The following is a 20,316-nucleotide window of genomic DNA, read 5'->3' as shown; positions in this document are numbered from 1 at the left end:
CATATGCTGTTTAAAGGGGCCTTTTCACAGATTTTTGCATTTTTTTAACTTATTCATTAAATGCTTTATATTGATAAATGTAAACATTGGATCATAAAAGCTCCAGTAAAAAATCAAGAAAAAAAATTAAAAAAAGGAAAAGAACATTGCCCGGAGCAGGTTTCGAACCAGTGACCCCTGGAGTCCTGCCAGAGTCCTGAAGTAAAAACGCTTTAGCCTACTGAGCTATTCCGCCGAGTACACATTCGTGACGTATTTTATACCTTATATACGCAATCTTCGTAGTTTCACAAAATTTAACGACAAAAACAGAACTCTCCAAATTATTCAATCGTTTCGCGTTGCAACGCTTTATAATTTTTAGGTTTTAAAATCGTCAAAAGATGCATATAATGGCTATATTAGAGCATGGTTAATGTTCAGTATTATTGTTTCCTCACAAATATCATAACTAAAACGAAAACTTACGAATCTGAAACAACTTTTTTCAATTTTGTCAATTTACCAAAGCGTGAAAAGATCCCTTTAAGGTGGTAGACTACATAGGAAGAGAAGGGTGGAACTGACGACCGGACAACCGAACCACCGCACATAGCTTATTTCGTTTAAGCATCACTACTCAGCGAATGCGCTTATAATATTGACATGTGAAATCGAATGTGTATTAGCATATAAGATATTAACGGAGTGTAACCTATTATATCAAACCAGTCTAAAAATGCAGACATGATACGTTAACTAACTTTGTTGTCTTGATTCATTGATATTCGTAAACACCAATAACTAAGTTGTATTTCATTGTGTATCTGTGTAAAATGCTGTCGAGTAAGCTTACTATTTCAATAGTTTTAATTTTAAAACACGTATATTAATAGTTGACCATTTATTAATAACGTGTACAGCGAAAACGAAAGTAGACTTGTCAACTGTGTCAACATAAAGATTCTGATTGGTTTAAAGGCACAGCCCCGCCCCCAGGATACAGTATACACAAATCGGCTCCCTTTGATCAGGCAGGTAAACAGCTGATCGCTATTTTTGTGTTGTGTGCTATATTTGTGCTTTATGACGAACTTGTCAAACTTGGTGCATGATTGTCAATATTAATATGTTTGTTTTAAGCAGGCACGATGGTATATAAGGAATGTAAACAACCAATGGATAAGTTAGAAGGTAACATTTAAAATGGACTTATATTTACCATGTATATAAATTTCATTACTATTTATGTCTTACATTATATTTGTGAAATGACTATTATATAATAATATAAACCAGGTTTACATATGACATGTTCAGGGTGGATGATAACGTTGATCATACATATGCGTACAACAAATATTACCAAATCTCAATTAACCCAGACTGGGTTGAGTGAAAATATAGTTTAATATTTACATTCACTTTTTGTATAAGATTACGATGATGTTCTTAAATCAACCTCATTCTTCAAGCTTACAAAATTTGTTATATTAAGACCATTATAGGCAAATACGCATTGCATTATTTACCTTTATTTGCATTTATCATTTAATGATTTATTTTGGTTATAAATGATGGGCAACAAGAAGTTAAATATTGCATTTAACATATAATTTTAAAACCATAAATATAATGTTTGAAGTAATAAGAATGTGCATTGAGGAGTAATACAAAATGTGTCATCATCATCAGTAATTGTTGATCATAATAACAGGTATTAATTAGCACCATCAGCACTATTGTCTCATTAATTTTATAATATTTTTGATTTTTTACTTTCCTGAGTTTTGCTGGAAATATCAGTGATATAAAATAGTTTCAAATAGAAAAGTTCAATATTTTAATTTTGCTACATGGGTAAAACTAATGAGACTGACCTTGGACTCAATTTTTTTTAATGGTGTTGTTTTTTGTTTCATTATGATGTTATTATATCTGCTATTTGCTGCAGTTTTACTTCGATTCCTTCAGAAATGTAAAGAAAGGCCTGAAAAGCATTAAAAAAAAGAAAATTGGTTGGTTTTGATAGATTAACCCCTTTTATACCTGCTTCTTTACCCAACACTGATCATATGAAATAAATGGGCCGTGCTCTGTGAAAAGGGGTCTAATGCACACACTTTCCGCTTTTATGGTATTTTTCTTTTACAGATAATCTCTTAGTACTAGCAAAAATACAGTTTATGGCTGAAGGTGTCATCCCTGATAAGCCTGTGCTGACTGCACAGGCTAATCTGGGACGTCACTTAAAGCACATGCATTAAACCCCCTTTTCATAGAGCGTGGCTCAAATATTTTCATAATGCAGTGGATTATAATAATTATCAGAGTTATATAATGCTGATAGTAATGTGGTGATAATTTTGAAATAAATGTCAATACAGGGATAGAATATTTCTGTTAAGAAAACGCATTGAAGAAAGACCTGTGATAAGAGGATTACACTAAATACTGAGTGAAAACATGTCATGGGAACATCATATAAACAGTCTCAGCTTAATTTGTAGTGTCACACTAACACACTATTACGTTAAGTTGAAACAGTGTTTTATTCACCATTTAAGGAATGGGGCCATGTCCTTTTGGATTTGGAAAATGTGCCACTTTAAAGTTTGTAACTAAAATTTGGAAATTAACGTTGTTGCTGTTTTGCTAAAAATGCTTCAAAATTGAGAATACAGGAGTTTTCAGTATTATATTTACTAAGGTTGAACTTATATGGATGGCAGATGAACAAAATATTGAGATCTAAACAAACTGTTGTTTTTCGACAATGCAGTATAAGCAGTTTTACCTGTTGTTTTGATTACTTTTGCATGATTAATAGGCACAATTGCCTATATAAATGCATAATTTAAAGTAGTTTTACTTCATAGCTCAATTTTTGTTTTGATTTTTGAAAATTAAAATCCTCAACAAATGAAACTGTATCCATGCATGCATGACCTCAGTTTAAAAATGCAGTCCAAATGAAAAAAAAAGCCCTTTTAATGAAAAAGTAAAAATGTTCTTATTATGCTTTCAAGTATGGGCAGAATATTACAAAAATACATTTGTAACATAAAATGAACAGTTTTGGGTCACAGGCACTCAGCATTCTTTGCTACCCCACCCCCAGTATCATAATTTGCATTTAACCGGTATACAGTATTCACTGTTCCTAAGAAATAATATTCACACAGAGTAAAATTTATTTAAAAAAAACCCATGCCTTACATAACATTTAAAAACATAGGTGCATACTGCTTGAGCAACAGTAAAATAAGAAAAGGAACACATTCAGGGCCCTCGTTTGACCGTTTTTGGGGAGGAAATTAAGCCCCATTCCCCCCTTAAAATAGTATACTTTTTTCCCCTATTTCAGCTAAAAATTCCCCTCTCCAAAAATTTTTTACTTTTTATTTTTTTTATTTTATACCTATGTTGCCAGCTGGTATCGTGCTATTAACCTTTGATTAAATGCATATTTATGTGTAAATTACATTAAAATATAGCAATTTTAAGTGTTGAATGGTTGGTGAAAAGATCTTCTATAATTCCCCTTTTTGCCGAAAACAACGCAAAATTCCCCCCTCTAAGAGCCCCGGCCCCATCCCCCAAAGTGTAGCAAGGCCCCTGACATTCAATGTAAAAGGAATGTTGTTACTATATCAGCAGGTGATAATTGTGGTATAATACTGTTCTGTGTTAAGCTTAGTTGTTGAAGTCAGTAGACCAAGGATATATTTTGGCCATGCTCTGTAAAAAGGCTGTTATATGCATGTGCGTAAAGTGTCGTCCCAGATTAGCCGTGCAGTCTGCACATGCTAATTAGGGACAACACTTCCCACCTAAACTGCATTTTCTCTAAACCAAACTTTTCATAAAAGTGGAAAGTGTTGTGCAGCCTGTGCAGACTGCTGATCTGGGACTAGACTTTATGCACATGCATTGAACTGCTGATCTGGGACTAGACTTTATGCATATGCATTGAACTGCTGATCTGGGACTAGACTTTATGCACATGCATTGAACTGCTGATCTGGGGCTAGACTTTATGCATATGCATTGAACTGCTGATCTGGGACTAGACTTTATGCACATGCATTGAACTGCTGATCTGGGGCTAGACTTTATGCATATGCATTGAACCCTCTGATCTGGGGCTAGACTTTATGCACATGCATTGAACTGCTGATCTGGGACTAGACTTTATGCACATGCATTGAACCCTCTGATCTGGGACTAGACTTTATGCACATGCATTGAACTGCTGATCTGGGGCTAGACTTTATGCATATGCATTGAACCCTCTGATCTGGGGCTAGACTTTATGCATATGCATTGAACCCTCTGATCTGGGACTAGACTTTATGCATATGCATTGAACTGCTGATCTGGGGCTAGACTTTATGCATATGCATTGAACTGCTGATCTGGGACTAGACTTTATGCATATGCATTGAACCCTCTGATCTGGGGCTAGACTTTATGCATATGCATTGAACCCTCTGATCTGGGGCTAGACTTTATGCATATGCATTGAACCCTCTGATCTGGGACTAGACTTTATGCATATGCATTGAACTGCTGATCTGGGGCTAGACTTTATGCACATGCATTGAACCCTCTGATCTGGGACTAGACTTTATGCACATGCATTGAACTGCTGATCTGGGACTAGACTTTATGCACATGCATTGAACTGCTGATCTGGGGCTAGACTTTATGCACATGCATTGAACTGCTGATCTGGGGCTAGACTTTATGCACATGCATTGAACCCTCTGATCTGGGACTAGACTTTATGCATATGCATTGAACTGCTGATCTGGGACTAGACTTTATGCACATGCATTGAACTGCTGATCTGGGACTAGACTTTATGCATATGCATTGAACCCTCTGATCTGGGACTAGACTTTATGCATATGCATTGAACTGCTGATCTGGGACTAGACTTTATGCATATGCATTGAACCCTCTTTTCACAGAGCACAGGTAGTTGATTTAATTTTACAAGATAAATAGAAGGACTTTTCTTTTCACATGTGGTCATGGTTCATTGCATTCTCATTATGTTTCTCATAAAAACATTGAACTTGTTATCAAGGTAATCTTGTTATAAAATGCTCTGCTAAATGGCCCAGTTGTTGGACACAAGTATTGTTATTGTCTTTTAAGTGCTTATTATTGTATAAAGCATAGTGTTTCACAGCACATAAAGGGTAGATACATGTATTCATCAGTAAAAAATCAGAAATCATTTTTATACTACAGCAAAAATGATCTATAAAAGGAAACTCGGGTGTCAGATAAACTTGGCAGGCCTTGCTGTGCTGTGTTTTTCTCACCTTTTTGGGAATGGGGCCGGGTCCCTTTGGATGGGGAAAATTTGCAGCGTTTTGACTAAACTTGGATTGAGATCTAAAAAAAAAAATTTTTTTTTTTGGAAACCTTCCATTGGGAATTTTTAGCTCCCATATGGGAAAAATATATACATTTTTTCGATTGGGAATGGGGCCGATTATCATACCCGATTTTGAATAAAAAAAAACACTGCTGTGTAACCTTTCCTTGACTCACTGTTTAAATTCAAGTACCAAAATACAGCACACTAACCTAATATTCAAGATTTTCTCAGCTAAATAGCTGAAAACACATGTCTAATAGTGAGATGTTTTATTATACATAAGAAAACCATAAAGGATTGACTGTCTTCTTTCTTATTTGCATTATGGTTTGACCATAAGGTGTTCAAACCCTTAAAGTGACTTTTCACAGATTATGGCATGTTTTTATGCCCCCGGTAGGATGGCATATGGCAGTTGAACTGTCTGTCAGTCCGTTTGTATGTTAGTCTGTGCATCCATATGAAAATTTTAACATTGGCCATAACTTTTGCAATATTGAAGATAGCAACTTCATATTTGGCATGCATGTGTATGTCATGAAGCTGCACATTTTGAGTGGTGAGAGGTCAAGGTCATCCTTCACGGTCAAAGGTCAAATATATGGCTTCAAAGCGGCACAGTAGGGGGCATTTCTGACAAACACATTTCTTGTTAAGTTTCTCATTAAATGCTATAATTTCTTTAATGCAAATATTTAAACTAAATAGTTCCAGTATAAAACAAAAATAATATTAAAGAAAGAAAAAAAGTAATCCACAACTCAGTGTTTGACCACTGACTCTTGCAGTACAAGTCCAGTGCTCAAACCACTTGGCCATCCGTACTGATATACTGGATGATGTATCATGTTATACTAGTTTTAACCCATTTATGCCTAGTTGACTTTCCCATCTTTCTAAATTGGATCAATTTATTTCTAAAATAAGGGATGTCTAGTATATTTATTTCTATATTTAGAATATTTCTTACAGAAATTCTTTTGAGCAAACAGTGCAGACCCTGATGGGACACCGCATCATGCTGCGTCTCATCTGGGTCTACGCTGTTTTGCCAAGGCCTTTTTTCTAGACGCCAGGAATAAATGGTTTTAGAAATCATGGTAATGTCAAAATATGAAGATTAAAACAGAACTCTCAACCATTTAATTAAATCATTTCGCATTTGTAATGCTTGATAATTTTCAGGATTTTTAATTGTCATTAGATGCATATTGTGGATATTTAAGAGCATGGTAAATGTTCAGTATAACTATATCCTCGCAAATATCATAACTACAACAACAATTTCAAATCTAAAACTATTTTTTTAATTTTGTCAATTTACCAAAACGTGAAAAGGTCCCTTTAAAATAGAACATTTAATGAAAAGACTCCAAATGCAGTTCATATTGGTTCAGATTGTTCATTATGTAGAGCAAACAAAAGTTTTGACAGATCTTGGATATGCTCATATACGGTGTCTTCAAGCAATTATCAGTTTATGTCAGTGATTAATGGGTATATGGAACTTGATCTGTTGTATGAACAGAGCAGATTATTGAAATGTCCCAGAAATGATTGAAGACACTCATGCAGGGTCAACACTGTCCATATTTATCTCTTTCAGTGCTAGAACCGAATTTTGAAGGCCTTTGCAAACAGTTTGGATCCAGATGAGACGCCACAGAACGTGGCGTCTCATCAGGATCCAAACTGTTTGCTATTCTGATAGTATTCTTTGAAAAAAAATCGAAGAAAATGCTAATTTTAGAAATTCAGCAGACAACATTTTAGCAGACACAAATTTCCCAGCATGCAAAGGGTTATCATATCAGCCTCAATCTGGGAACTTGGGTCTTAATTCTCGTGCATTATGTGACGTCCCAGATTAGCCCCTGCAGTCTGCACAGTGCGCACAGGCTTATCAGGAACGACACTTTTTTTTCATGATATTTTTAAGCCCCCGGATCGAATGATCGGGGGTATATTGTTTTTGGCCTGTCTGTCTGTCATTCTGTCCCAAAACTTTAACCTTGGTTAAAGTTTTGCGATATCTTTTGCAATATTGAAGATAGCAACTTAATATTTGGCATGCATGTGTATCTCATGGAGCTGCACATTTTGAAAGGTGAAAGGTCAAGGTCATCCTTCAAGGTCAAAAGTCAAATATATGGCTTCAAAGCGGCGCAGTAGGGGGCATTGTGTTTCACAAGCACAGCTCTTATTTGTATTTAGGAAGTCAGTTCTTATCGAAAATAGAGTTTTGGTGGTAGGTGTTGTCCTTTATTAACAGGTGCACATTGCTATTTCAGAATACATTTGTATTTTCTGCCTCTATATCACAGCGCAAGCAACTCCTACAAAATAGAACATGATAATAATGTTGATATTTTAAGGGAATGAGCAAGTATTTGTATGTTTTAGTCATTTTTTAACATAACAGAGTTTACATTTTAATATTTTATTAATTATTTATTTTTTAAAGTAATCCCCCTTCAAAACAATTATACACCTCAATATAAATGTATGTCTAGTGAAAGACTCCCTTTTTTAAATTAAGGGTAGTACCTCAGGAATTGAAGGGTGATGTATGAAAAGTTGAAATTGTTCAAGATTAAAATGATGTTAAACATTGCTTTAACTCTTTCCCACTCAGAAGCAAAGTGAAAATGGCTATGTGCAAACAGCATAAAACCAGAACAGCCTGCGAGTAACTCGCAGTCTGTTCAGGTTTTATGCTGCTCATCAGTATCTTAGTGTTGGAAATGAAGCCTTTAAAACTTGAATCAAGTACATGTAAGAAAGGTCTTTAATTAAATGTAACTTTCTTAGGGACTACAAATGCACCAAAATACGTATAATGTGGTAAAGGGTTAACTATATCAAGGGGGGATTTTTATGCCCCCCTTCGAAGAAGAGGGGGTATATTGCTTTGCACATGTCGGTCGGTCTGTCGGTCTGTCGGTCCGTCCACCAGGTGGTTTGCGGATGATAACTCACGAATGCTTAGGCCTAGGATCATGAAACTTCATAGGTACATTGATCATGACTCGCAGATGACCCCTATTGATTTTGAGGTCACTAGGTCAAAGGTCAAGGTCACTGTGACCCGAAATCGTAAAATGGTTTCTGGATGATAATTCAAGAACGCTTATGCCTAGGATCATGAAACTTGATAGACCCTATTGATTTTGAGGTCACTAGGTCAAAGGTCAAGGTCACGGTGACCCAAAATAGTAAAATGGTTTCCGGATGATAACTCAAGAACGCTTTTGCTTAGGATAATGAAACTTGATAGGTATATTGATCATGACTCGCAGATGACCCCTATTGATTTTGAGGTCACTAGGTCAAAGGTCAAGGTCACGGTGACCCAAAATAGTAAAATGGTTTCCGGATGATAACTCAAGAACACTAAGGCCTAGGATCATGAAACTTGATAGGTAGATTGATCATGACTCGCAGATGACCCCTATTAATTTTCAGGTCACTAGGTCAAAGGTCAAGGTCACGGTGACCCGAAATAGTAAAATGGTTTCCGGATGATAACTCAAGAACGCTTATGTCTAGGATCATGAAACTTGATAGGTACATTGATCATGACTGGCAGATGACCCTTATTGATTTTCAGGTCACTAGGTCAAAGGTCAAGGTCACATTGACCCGAAATAGTAAAATGGTTTCCCGAGGATAACTCAAGAAAGCTTATGGCTAGGATCATGAAACTTCATAGGTACATTGATCATGACTCGCATATGACCCCTATTGATTTTCAAGTCACTAGGTCAAAGGTCAAGGTCACAGTGACAAAAAACATATTTACAAAATGGCTGTTACTACAACTGAGAGCCAATATAGGGGGCATGCATGTTTTACAAACAGCCCTTGTTATTAAAAAATTATTACAATTCTTTGCATAATCATGCACATGTAGATCATAACTAGGTTTTAAATAGATTATAGGGCCGCAGTCTAAAACCAAATTTAGTCCTCAGTACAGGATATTTCTATATTTATGTATGATTTAATTGAAATTTTAGTCAGCTGTCCATTTAAAGTTAATTGTCTTCAAAACTGTAACATTACAAAAATTAAATACTGAGCCTCAGTATTTAAATTTGTTTTGTTGTATTGAAGACATTTTTAAATGAGGCAGTTTACTCAAATTTCAATTATATCAGTGAGGTACTATTTGTAAGAAGTGGCATCGAAAAACAGGGAAGAAAATTCTGCATTGTACATTTCATGTATATTGTTTATATGTTTAATTCAGCTGCAGATTTGCTATTTAAATTTAATGTCACATACAATTGTTTTGTAAACAGTATTATTTTGAAAAAAAAACACAGTCAAGATTGAGAAATGTTGAAATATCACCCAATAATATTGAGGTATGGTCATGCCAACATGTGAATTGAGACCTGCAGAGTTATATGGTTTTGAATGTTGAGTTACTGTCTCAGAATCTTTATGGAGGAATGCAGAGTTATATAAAATGTTTATTGACACAGAAATGTTTGAGGGATGAAAGCGAAAAAGCTTTAACTGACATTTTTTCACAAACAGGGCTCAACATTAACCGAAAAACCAACTTGCCCTGCTGGGCAAGTATTTAGAAAATCTACTTGCCCTGAAAGTAAAGCCGCTTGCCCAAACATGAAATATCACATTTACTGTAAACCTCATATTTTTTAATAAATTCAAAATAATACACCACAAAACCTTTTTTTTTTAACATTTAAGGGAATGATTACTGCAATTAAAGTCTAATGAAAGTCTAAATTAAATTCCCTTTGTTCTGTTTTGCACTTGCATGGGCGGACAACTAGATTATAAAATAACTTGCCCGGACCCAACTTTTACTTGCCAGGGGCAATAGGACAACCGTTAATGTTGAGCCCTGACAAAACAACTTTTTTGTATATTTTGAATCGCAACATCCATGCACATCATGTATTAAAATATCTTAGTTCTAGGCAATCAAATAAAAAGTAAAATTGAAATTTGTCCTATAGCTCTAAGTTAAATGAAATACTTTTTTACAGCGAAAAGGTTCTATGTGCAGTGAAGTTGCTTTATTGATGTTTGTTACTTTCCAGACCCTTAGAGGTTGGCGGGGTTTATCAGACATAATACTGTAACCAGGCATCTTGCCTGTACAAAATTATTTGGGTTTAATTATGACTCAATGATGGTTCTTTTTCAGACCATTAAAATGCAGTTCAAATGTTACCAAAATGAGGTTAAACCATGCAGGGCTGAATGTTGGGCTAAATATGCAAATGGGCCTTGCCCTGAGAAAACAGGGCTAAATGCGTGTGCTTAAAGTGTTATATCTGATAAGCCTGTTCATTTTGGGTATTTTTCAATCAAAGGAAGTCTCTTCTTATGGAAAATCCAGTTTGGGCAGAAGATTTTGTTCATGATTAGCCAGTGTGGACTGCACATTTAGCCAGTGTGGACTGCACATTTAGCCAGTGTGGACTGCACATTTAGCCAGTGTGGACTGCACATTTAGCCAGTGTGGACTGCACATTTAGCCAGTGTGGACTGCACATTTAGCCAGTGTGGACTGCACATATAAATCTGGGACGACACCTTACGCACATGCATTTACCCATATTTTCTTGGAGAGGGGTTTGAATGAGCTGAAAGACTTGTTAACCTGAAAAGGGGCTTAACTTATGAAGACAATGCTAAATAACACAAAGGGGTAAAAATTACAAGAATAAGAACCACAACTGTATTATAAACAAGAAATATCTTTAAAAAAGATATACGGCGTTGATTGTGGTCGATGTTTATGAACGATCAAAAGTTATCTCTATGAGATAAAAAGTAGCGGATGCCTTTTTTCTGCGCAGTTCTTAGCTACATCACAAGCAAATCAATTACGGGGTGTTGCGCCAGATTTCGTGGCTTATTTTGCTTTATGTGATATTATTACTCAGATATCTATATTTACAGAATAGAAAAACACAAGAAACATGAAAATAAACGAGTGCATATAGGTCAGCCGGCAATACTCGAATCTTATTTAATTGCATAGTTATAGTATAGTGAATTATTGTGCTCATGCTTAATAAACTGGTCTAAATGGATAAATATTTCTAATTAATTTTATCAATATTGGTCCTTATCATGCAAATGTTGAAAACATTAAAAATCGATGATTGACATACCACAATAATATCGCCGAATATCTTTCTTTAGTATCTTTCTGATCAAAACAGACTTCAAGTGCACAAAGTTTACGAGACGGCGTTTATATGAAGGAAAACAATGGAATCTATGCTATTTTTGTCTGATGAAGTAAATAGTTCGTTTAGTCGCTTTGTCGATATACAGATTTCTGGAACTGACCGCAAACTGACCTTGATATCTTGCGGATTGGAATGCGATGCATTAAAGTTAGGTAACAATTCTCTGCTGAAACGACGGCTTGTTTACGCCAACTGTACACGACCAAGGCAACAGCTGTGACTAAAATATTTCAATGAAAAGATCGCAACCCCTTCTGCGAACTCCGGTGATGAACTGTATATAAACTCTGACTTTCACACACTGGCCGCGAATTGACCCGAAACCTCGCAGGTTGAAATGCAATTCAAGAAAGTACTAAATATGAGAATATAGCCTTTAGTATAAACGCTTTTGCGCTGGTAATTCTCTGAAAATAAAAGGTGAACGCACAAACTGTATTTATGTCGAAAATTGATTGTAAAACTGTTCTATCTATTGAGCCTTTTCATCAGAGATAAAATTGTTTCATGCAGTAAAACAGTATTACAAAGACGCGGATATGTTTCCAATGTTCTGGTGTTATACTCAAATCAGCCAATGGAATAAATGAAGTGTATTCATTCGTACCTAGCCGCGGGAAATTTTATTTGTATATTATTGGACACTTACAAAGGTCAAGTCAGGGTGAAAAGCTGGCTTAATACAGCTTACGCCGAAAAAATGCCCCAGCACAATTTTATCACAAATTTGATGTCACAGACTTAGGTATTCAAATTAGTTATAATGTCATTTAATTAGGTTTAACTAAAAAACTATAACACCTTGGGTGTTAAACTTACAGATCTATATAGCATTCCATCGATTTCTTTTCCCAATTCAGAAAAGTACTGGTGTCAGTTCAATGGGGAAAATTGTGCGCGAAAAAACTCAAACTGGGAAAATTCGCATTGTGAAGTCTTCATATTGGTAAATATGTGTATTTGATTTTTGGCTTCCAAATACTTTTAAATTGATAACTAAATGTTGTCAAGTTGTTAATATTATATTTACTTATGCATTTTATATTTGAAAATAAGCATTTTTTAGAACCTTCAATTGGAGGAATTGTTTTAACAGCAATTGGGAAATTTGTAGTTTTTAGATGGTCGCTTTAGCGACCGTCTAAAGTGCTTGATGTGAAATTCAGGTCGAGACGGCCTAGGTATGATTAACCCAATACCCGCTTGCGTATCTGCGCAAGAAAGAGTTGTATAATTTATGCAAGAGGTTTGAGTTCTCCAATTATGTGTATTCACAAATGGAAACATAATATTAATATCGTGTTACATTCAATATTTTGGAACGGTGTTTTATAGAAAAGAATCAATAAACAATGATCGCATTGTACGTGTCGCAGAGGAGATTGTTTATGAATGATTAAAATAGTCCATTTCTGCTGCGTCTGCGTGACGTAGTATTTTCGCTCAGCTCATTCATTACTCTGCGGCTGGCGATAAACAAAGGGGAGTCCGGGTGAGAATAACGCACTAGTATTAGGTTACGCTTGTTTATATTCACATGTCTCAATTAATAATACGTTGACCACGAGTTTAACAATTATTACAGGGATACGATAGACAACATAAAAAATGTTTTATTATCGCTGAAACTGTTAAAAACATTTAAATATAACAAGAATATTCTCTAAAAAAAATGTAGTCTTGCTGTTTAGAAATAAGGTTTGGAATTTTGGTTTCTAAATAACTTAATTCAAAACAAAAGTTTAATTATAGTGTTTTTTACTTGTTAGTCGCATATTTACCGCATTATAATGTGTGTTATAATAGGCAAACCATACATTAGTAAAATTCAATCTGCCTTCGCACATAGAAGGAATGGGTCAATTGGGTGCTGCGTTTCCTTTGCTTACTTCAGTTAGAGGTCAATTCTTTACGTACTAGCAACCACAAGGCTCTGGCTTCAAAGGAATTGCAGAGCGATAATAAAAGTCGTAGTCGCATGGTATTTGCGTTTAGCGTCCTATTTGGTCACGTGGTTCTTTTTTCGCGGGTGTTTTGGCATTCATGATATGAGGCTATTAATAGATGCGCCTGTCGATAAACAAAGGAAAGTTTACGGGTTATAACAACGCAATAGGTTACGCTCTCACATACAACTCAGTTACGTAGTACAGGTCGTAAATTGAGAGATTCGGGAAAAAGTTGATGCTTATTTATATTCTCAATTTATAAAACGTTGAACATAAGTTCAACAATAACTTCAGCGATACGATAGACAAAAACAAAAAAAATGTTTCATAATCGCTAAACCCGAATATAACAAACAATTTATAATAATAATACAAATGACCTGTTTCATAACCTTGTTCATGCTACTACAGCGGGTATTTCTAAAAACGTTCTTTGGTTCTGAACAGATAGCGGCGATCTTTTGTATTTACAGGTGCTAGCAACGCAAAAGTAGAAGGTTAGTAGAAGGTTTAGCTTGTTTATATTCACAGTTCTCAATACATAGACAGTTGGATATGAGTTCATCAATTACTACAGGCATACTATAGGCAACCTCAAAAATGCTTTATAATCGCTAAAACCGAAAACAACTAAATATATTATATTAAATATATCTATAACAATAAATGTCTTTTAAAAATGTAGTCGGCGTATACGCTGACTTTGAAATAAAGTTAGCAATTTACTTTTCTAAATAATTAAATACAATTAAACAAAAGTTAAACTATTGTGTTGTGTTTTTTACTTGTAAGCTGCATATTTACCGCATAAAATGTGTGTCAAACCACACATTAGTGTGAGTAAATAAAAAATATACTACGGGAGAGCACTTCATATGTGTCCTCATATGCCTTGTTATGAGTATCTTTCTTCACTATCGAAATATATCGTATGTTTATATTTGATTTAAACACAGTTTTCTTTCGACACATTTAAATCACACGTCAATAGCGCCGTCATGCGAAAATGGGTCTTATGCGTTTCGGCAAGCGTTTGTTAAACCCAACATGTGCTTTTGCGCAGTCAGGCCATAGGCGATGCTGTTCGCTTTAAAATCACTCAATATGTTATGTTTCTCCTTACCAGAAGGAGGGATAGCTGAGTGGGCTATTTATATTATAAATGGGCGCATATGGAATAAGACCCATTTTCGCATGACGAGGGTCATTACAAATCTCATTGCGAATTGAAAATGCCACATTTAAGAACAATGCTTTTTAATACAAAATTGAATTCAAAATAGCAAACTTGTTAAAAATGGCAGCCAATCCACACATTAAGGAATGATTTCCAGACTTGCTGACCAAGTACGGCAATCATTGGGTTATGATAATTAAACGATTTTCTCTTATCCTGACACTATACTATTTCGCTAATGATTGTTTTCTCATCTTGGAGGCGAAAGTGAAATTCTGCGAGATGGATTGTAACGCGTAATTGTAACAGGGCCACAATTTGTGTCGTTTAAGCATACAGAGAGAAGTCCGGAATTCCTTACACTGAATAGTGCTACATCCTTTGAATTGAGCACATACGCAGTGATGTAGCAAAAATTCAGAGGTTGTTTCTCGAATCAGCTTAATAAATATTCGAAAATATGCATGCTTGTCTGTTGGCGTTATGTAAAAGTCACTAAGATAAAAACTGAAACAGCTACGTCTAAAAGCGCATTAGTGCTCTATACCTATGTTTATGTTAGCGTTGTTGGCACAGTGTGAACTGCTCGGGTAACAAGTAAAGCATAAACAGCAATGTTTATATACTTTTATTCCTCCATATACAAGATACGAAGATTATTGTATATTTTGAATTTGTATATGGTGTCAAAAATCAAAAGTTTTGTACACGGAACTTTCATTATGAATTTATATTCTTGGTGAGATAGTCATTTGATATTAGAAAAATATTCCTTTAATATGATGGTGACTGCAAATTTTCTTTATATTAAGTTCTCATAACCATTTTCATCATACTTTCTATGCTTTCAGAACTTCCAAAAAGCATGTTGTGTTTATTTTGTCTTAGTTATTTCTATGAAATAATAAGGATGATAAAAAGTGCACACAAAATTCGACCCGTGCGCTATGACACACACTTTATAAAGTTGAATGGCGTGTGTTCATTTTAAACTTGCGATTGATTTTCAAAAATGAATGGCGTGTTAAATTATGCAATAGCGAACATCTTCAGTGCATTCGGCGCTTTGATTTCCTAATTGCGAAAGTACAGTTTTCTGCTGCATTCATTTTCAACTACAAAGCTAAAGAACGTAGGACATTGAACCACAGGTTATCATATTGGATGGAAAAGGACATTGACTTAAGCTATTTTTCTGTTTTGTCCTGGCAGGTGTTCTTAAAACTGGCTGACTCATAATGTACATTAAGTTGTATAGGGAGACAGATCACTATCTACATTAAGTTGTATAGGGAGACAGATCACTGGGATTGAATATCAGTTTAGCCGTGCTCTGTAAAAAAGGGGTTTAATGCATGTGCGTAAAGTGCCGTCCCAGATTAGCCTGTGCAGTCCGCACAGGCTAATCAGGGATGACACTTTCTGCCTTGACTTGATTTTTGCTATGAAGAGACTTTCCTGAAAGGAAAATATCATAAAAGCGGAAAGTGTCGTCCCTGATTAGCCTGTGCAGGCTGCATAGGCTAATCTTGGACGGCACATTACGCTCATGCATTAAACCCCCTTTTCACAAAGCACGGCTCATTTAATGTAAAACTGTAAAAGTAATCCTTCTACTGAGTTTTGCAGTATAAATCAATTCAGTTGCCTCATGTATTCAAACCTTTTAAAATGTGTTATAAGATTGCAATGATTAAGGAATGCATTGAAGCATAAATAACTGAAGGGGAATTTGTTTGCAAGTACACATGGGCGCCATAGCTGCAATTATTTGCCTTCAGGTTCACAGTCTGCTATCATTCATGATCATTGAATGCAGGATTCGCATGATAGATTGCTCACAATGTAGAAAACTGATAATTTTTTTATTGTAAATCCACATGTAACCCTACCCCTAATCCACATGCTGTTGAACAGGATCATACGAGCATTATGTTAACCCTTTGCATGCTGGGAAATTTGTCGTCTGCTAAAATGTCGTCTGCTGAATTTGTAAAATAAGCATTTTCTTCATTTTTTTCCAAAGAATACTATCAGAATAGCAAACAGTTTGGATCCAGATGAGACGCCACGTTCTGTGGCGTCTCATCTGGATCCAAACTGTTTGCAAAGGCCTTTAAAATTCGGTTCCCGCACTGAAAGGGTTAAAATTGCCCCATACCCAAAATGGTGAAAACACAACACTGACAATGATCTTAGTCATTTACGCTGCACTGTTGAAGCATATCATTGCAATATCATATGTTGGTATGGGATATGTAGGATGTATGAAATTAGAACTGAAGTTTCATGTTGGACGCAGCCAATAATATCAACGTTCAAAAGTACCTAAAGAATGTAATCACAGATTTCCTTATTATATTAAATAAAAAAAATGTTTTTGCTAACAAATAAGTGTAAAATGTTTGAATATATATGATTATGAGGACAAGAAAAAAATACAGCAAATATTGCTGAACCGGAATTTAAACCCTGGCACTTTAGTTTATAAGCAACAAATTAACTTGCTATAACCAGACTATTCATTCTTCAGAAATTAACTGATTCCGGAATTCACTCAAGTTTAGAAAAACCCCAAAATCCCTCAGTACAAACAACGCTGGTCCATTATATCAACCAATTATAGCTTAACTTAAATACTAACGGTTGATACGGTGTGTGATTTTGAAATGATTATAAATGGGTCAGGATTATTTGTACCAGCAGATGGGTTTTACCAAAAGGTTGCTTTTTCGGGAAACACATATTGTGAATGTATAATTACTGATATGCTAATAACAGATGCATTTTCAAGTTATCAATGAGAGGCAATACTTATTATACTTAACGAGCCTTGCTGTGGGAAACGCTTGTGCGAAAAGTGTCGTCCCAGATTAGTCTGTGCAGTGTGCACAGGCTAATCAGGGATGACACTTTTCCCCTTTTAGTGTAGTTTTCTTTTAAAGAAAGTCTCTTCTTATAGCCAAATCCAGTTAAGTTGGAAAATGTCCTCCCTTCCTAGCCAGTGCAGACTGCACAGGCTTATTTTGGATGACACTTTATGCACATGCATTTAACCCTGTTTCTCAGAATGCTTCTCAAATGCTTTTATTATTGATTTTGTTTGATGATGAATAAAGAATATTGTCATTAAAGGATTCAAACCCAGGACCTATAGGAAGAAAAGGTTACCGCTGGACCATGCAGGTCTTAGACAGTCTGCAAAATTAACCCACCCCTGATGCAAGGATATATCTCAGCTTTAGCAATATAACAATTGTTTAATGATCGCCTGATTTGCGATGAATAAATTCCAGAAAGAAACTTGGAAAATAAATCAACAAATAAAATCAATTGGCGCATTTCAGAGGTAAATGTTAACACTTAACAGTAACATCGCTTGGTTGACCTCTTAATTATCAGAAATCAGAATAGTTGACCTCGAATTAAAAAATACTTAAGGAACCCCAGTTTGGACCAAAATTTTAGCACCTTATTTAAAGTTTATTTTTCAAATAATGGTTTGTTAGTAATAGGTATATTTTTTAGTTATCAATTAATAGTATTTGGCATGCCTAATTTATTGAATAATTTTGCCTGCTGATTTCCATCTTAAAACCCATATTTTAAATATTTGTCAAAGTATGCTTATTCATTTTACTTCATATCTTAGAACAGCCTTGTTACCAATCTAGAGGCCATATTTATGACTCAATCTTGGTGGAACTTGGTCACAATGTTGATATTTACAATATCTTGGCTGACTTTGAATCTGGTTCACTTGGGTTTTAAACTTAGGTTCCCATGCCCAATCTTACCTAGAGGCCACATTTATGAATAAATCTTGATGAGAAATAGTCAGCAGAAACTTTATCTCTTTCAGCGCGGGAACCGAATTTTGATGGCCTTTGCAAACAGTTTGGATCCAGATGAGACGCCACAGAACGTGGCGTCTCATTAGGATCCAAACTGTTTGCTATTTTTATAGTATTCTTTGAAAAAAATCGAAGAAAATGCTAATTTTAGAAATTCAGCAGACAACATTTTAGCAGACGACAAATTTCCCAGCATGCAAAGGGTTAAATTGACAATATTGAGACCACGTTTGAATCTAGGTCAAGTTGGGTCCAAAACTAGTTTACCATATAAGTTGAAGTCTTTCACAATTGTTTTATATTGAAAACAGGTGAGCGCTCCAGAACCATCATGACCCTCTTGCTCTGGTTAAATAATCCATTTAACTATTACATCCTGAAACAAAATCATGTAATCATTGTGTATTTGATATATAACACAAAGGTTACATTAACTAACCAGGTAATTTATGTGTATTCAACATTATCACATCTTTAGAACAGCTTTATGTTGGAACACATGCATGCCATAATCTAGTTAAAGCATTCTCTTATTTCATGTCAACTACAGGAAATCCAAAAATCTGAAGGCACAATTTTATGCGTCACAGTATTTTCTTTAATGCTTTGAATGAACAGAAACCAGTGTTGAAATTTGATCCTAATAACAAATCTAATTTTTTTTTTTTAATGACAGCTTAAAATTACCAATCGAAGTTTTTCCAAACACATATCCATTTTTTTGTAATACATAAAATTGCAATTTTCAGTTGAATCAAATACAAAACACCTTTATTCTCAATTTTAAACTTTTTGCCAGCAAAAATCACTTAATTAAATTTCCTTGGGCTTTAGTCAAAACTACAAGATTTTTCCTAAGCCAAAGCACCCTGGTTAACCCTGTGCATGCTGGGTAATTTGTCTTCTGCTAAAATGTCGTCTGCTGAATTTCTAAAATTAGCATTTTCTTTGAATTTTTTTCAAAGAATACAATCCGAATAGCAAACAGTTTTGATCTTGATGAGACGCCACGTTCTGGGGCGTCTCATCTGGATCCAAACTGTTTGCAAAGGCCTTCAAAATTCGGTTCCCGCACTGAAAGGGTTAAAAATCAGATGCAAGTTGGTTATTGTAAATTTAGTATGATTTGTATCTTTAGATATGCACATAACTAGGTCTGATGCAGTTTGGTTATTGTAAATCTAGTATGATTTGTATCTGGAGTTATAGACATAACTAGGTTGGATGCGGTTTTGTTATTGTGCATGCAGTATGATTTATGTGTTTACCGGTAATTGTCATGTACCAATATTATCAGTGTCCCTTCACCCAGCTGGTACTAGGCTCATGTATCAACAATCTGTATGGGCTTTGTTAGCCCTGGTACCAGGCTCATGTATCATCAATCTGTATGGGCTTTGTTAGCCAGGTAATGCAAAACATGTTGACTGAATTTAATAATAATGTAAAACCATATGAGCTGCGTTCTGTGAAAAGGGGGTTTAATGCATGTGCCTAAAGTGTGGTCCCAGATTAGCCTGTGTAGTCCGCACAGGCTAATACGGCATGGCACTTAAAACTGGATTCTTGAAGTCTTTCTTTAAAAAAATAATATCTTGAAAGCAGAAAGTGTTGTCCCTGTGATTAGCCTGTGCATAATACACAGGCTATTTTGGAATGACACTTTACGCACATGCATTAAATCCCCTTTTCACAGAGCACAATATGACACTCAATCTGG

The 20,316-nt window shown here is 35.3% G+C and overlaps 1 protein-coding gene across 1 annotated transcript in view; it reads left to right on the top strand.

Annotated features, from left to right (window-relative positions):
- Positions 1–1,027: 1,027 nt before the first annotated feature.
- Positions 1,028–20,316, top strand: part of LOC127842029 (uncharacterized) — an 86,902-nt gene continuing 67,613 nt past the window's right edge. The window contains exon 1 of the mRNA XM_052371346.1: positions 1,028–1,173. Coding sequence (XP_052227306.1) covers positions 1,131–1,173 — 43 coding nt within the window. The 5' untranslated portion in view covers positions 1,028–1,130. The remainder of the gene's footprint in view (positions 1,174–20,316) is intronic.

The sequence above is a fragment of the Dreissena polymorpha genome, chromosome 8 (assembly GCF_020536995.1).
Source record: "Dreissena polymorpha isolate Duluth1 chromosome 8, UMN_Dpol_1.0, whole genome shotgun sequence".
Taxonomy (NCBI): domain Eukaryota; kingdom Metazoa; phylum Mollusca; class Bivalvia; order Myida; family Dreissenidae; genus Dreissena; species Dreissena polymorpha.
This window is presented reverse-complemented; position numbering and strand designations above follow the sequence as displayed.